This window comes from Triturus cristatus, chromosome 5_2 (assembly GCF_964204655.1).
Source record: "Triturus cristatus chromosome 5_2, aTriCri1.1, whole genome shotgun sequence".
Lineage (NCBI taxonomy): Eukaryota > Metazoa > Chordata > Amphibia > Caudata > Salamandridae > Triturus > Triturus cristatus.
This window is the reverse complement of record NC_140588.1, coordinates 681,293,915-681,296,404: the sequence shown is the minus strand read 5'-3', so window position 1 is coordinate 681,296,404 and position 2,490 is coordinate 681,293,915. Positions and strand designations below refer to the sequence as shown.

Sequence of the window (2,490 nt, the reverse complement as noted above, 5' to 3'; positions counted from 1 at the left end):
AGTAGTGCTCAATTTTTTTACCTGTATCTACCCAGGTTTGCAATATAACTGGGCACACCCACTTCAGTCTCTCACCATCTCCGACTTCTGCCTTTTGTGGTGTCAGACTAGTTTTTCATGTCCATTGATATACCCCTATTTCACATCATCCTACTGAGGGATATGTCACATGGTGAGAAAGACTCCCTTCAGAGTACCTCCTGGCGCATGTGGGATTTTGTACACCAATGGGCCCTGTCATCTCTTTCCAGCTGCAATTCAAGTGTGACACTGTCAGACAGAACAGTGCATGTTTATTAGTTAGGCAGCCTTGCAGAACATATATCCATTCTGACCTCCTTGCTATGTAATGTTTCCCCATTAAGACACAGTGGCAGTTTAACCTACTCAGCAATCATTACAATGCCCTGCACAACCAAGGACCCACCAGAGCCACATGTTTTCTTTGGTTTCAGCTCACAAGGACCACTGGTGTACATTATTTTCATTAACCCTGATCCAGTTAGATTTAGTACATGGTGTGATTTCTGGTGGTCCCTACCATGGCAACTGACACTTGTGTGGCCTGACCCCACATGTAAGGACAGTTGTGTATTATATATTAACATGTCAGATAATGTACATGTGGCTCTTGGCATATTCCTATGTGTTGATACGTCACAGGCTGCACACCTGACCCCTTCTCTCAGATGAGCTGCTCCTCCTCTAACAAGCCCATGCCATTTGTTTACTTTACAGTGCAGATTTGTGTGTATGGGCCCAAACAGCACACAGTGGCCTCATGGTGCAGGGTGAACTGCATTGTCACCATCAGGTTGTCTAGTGTTCAAGTGTCCATGCATGATGCATTGTTCCAGTCCATGGAGCATACATATTGGCATGCAGCTGGTGCCACTGGTGCATCACCTTTTATGACACACCGGCAGAGCAGGCTGCAGACCCATATGTACAAGGCCATGCAAAGCCACTTTGCATGACTTTCCATGGCCTTGTAGATAGGGAGTAAGGCAAGGCAGCGCAAGTCACTGACTAGCCTCACTCTGGATGAGGGGTGCATACCATGGATGCTGCTGTAAGTTATCCCATGCACTACCCATGGGTTTTGAAGAAATTCCAGATTTACAAGGATATGTATAGTTGGGAATGCACCAAAAGCCTATGCCTACCCAATGGTGGACTAACAGTTGTTTTTGTGAAGGAAGGTGCCCCTTCCTGCACAATTACAACTTGACCTCAACACAGGACCCCTTGCACCATGTTGCAAGGGTGCCTGCATTGCCATTTGTGCACCAGCACAGTGTGAGAGGAATGGAATGCACCCATATCTCATAGATATGGTGCATTCTTGCCCTTTTCTTTTGACACAGGGCAGTGCAGCAAATTGACATGCAGTATAAAAAGACTTGCATCAAATTGTAGTATACAAGCCCCCCATTTGTGCAATCAATTACCCGTGCCACTATACAAAGTTGGAGCAGGACTGGTGCTGCCCTTCACCCATGGAATGGGAGAAGAATGATGGAGCTGGACAGAGCTGTGCAACATTTAACTGGGCAGTGTGAGTGACATTTCTGAACCATTTAACGGGACATGATCCAGATTTCTGCCCTTTGCACTGCACACAGCACAGTGGAGCGCTCGAATATAGCTGGGTGCACTACACAATACGACCTTTTTTTCCCATATTACCTCTTTTTAATATTTATAATGTTCCTCATGTGCTGCATTGTCGTATCCTGGTACTCCAGCCACCACCTCGTCTCCGATGACAGCTACGAACTGCTCCTCCAAGGCATCCAACTCCCCCAAGGAAGCTGGGCTCCCTCCTCCAGTCTGCATTGCTATCTTTAGTTTATTGGCCAGTTTCTCCTTTGTCCACCGCTTATAATCATGCCAGCGCTTCTTGCAGTAAATGACTGTCCTCTTTGATTGCCCCATACTGTTGATCTTCTCCACAATAGACTGCCAAATGGCCTCTTTCCTTCCTAGTTGCAATTTGGAGGTGACAAAGAGCTGATGTTGGTGCTCTGTCACCTCCGAGATCAAGATGTCATTCTCCTCCTCACTGACGTTGGACTTCCCCAGGAGTCTGCTTGGACATCCTGGCTGGTACTGGGGTTGTTGTTTATGCTTCTGCTGCCTGCACTCTGCTTTCTGCTCCATGGCTGCCTTTTCTGTAGTGTGTCATTCTTTTTCCCCTGATGTGTCCATGTTTTTTACTTTCTTGATGCATTCCATACTCAAAAGTGATGTAAGTCAGCCCTGCATCCCTCTGGCAGCAGAAGCTTCAGATTTCGTTACGACATGGCGCACACCAATACATCATTTTTTTGACACACACAGATTCTTATGCCATATGTGCGCTGTGTTGTAAATATGACGCGTTCATGGCTTGGATTCTTTTGCAATGGAGTGCAAGCTGTTTTGATGCATTACTAAAGCAATGCAGCGATGCATCATTTCTTGTAAATATGCCCCTTTGTGTCCAAA

The 2,490-nt window shown here is 46.3% G+C and overlaps 1 protein-coding gene across 1 annotated transcript; it reads right to left on the bottom strand.

Moving 5' to 3' along the window:
- Window positions 1-1,695: 1,695 nt before the first annotated feature.
- On the bottom strand, window positions 1,696-2,163 carry LOC146829128 (myb-related transcription factor, partner of profilin-like). Its single transcript, XM_085606431.1, has one exon. The coding sequence runs from the start codon at window positions 2,161-2,163 to the stop codon at window positions 1,696-1,698; it is 468 nt and encodes a 155-aa protein (XP_085462557.1).
- Between the last annotated feature and the right edge of the window lie 327 nt (window positions 2,164-2,490).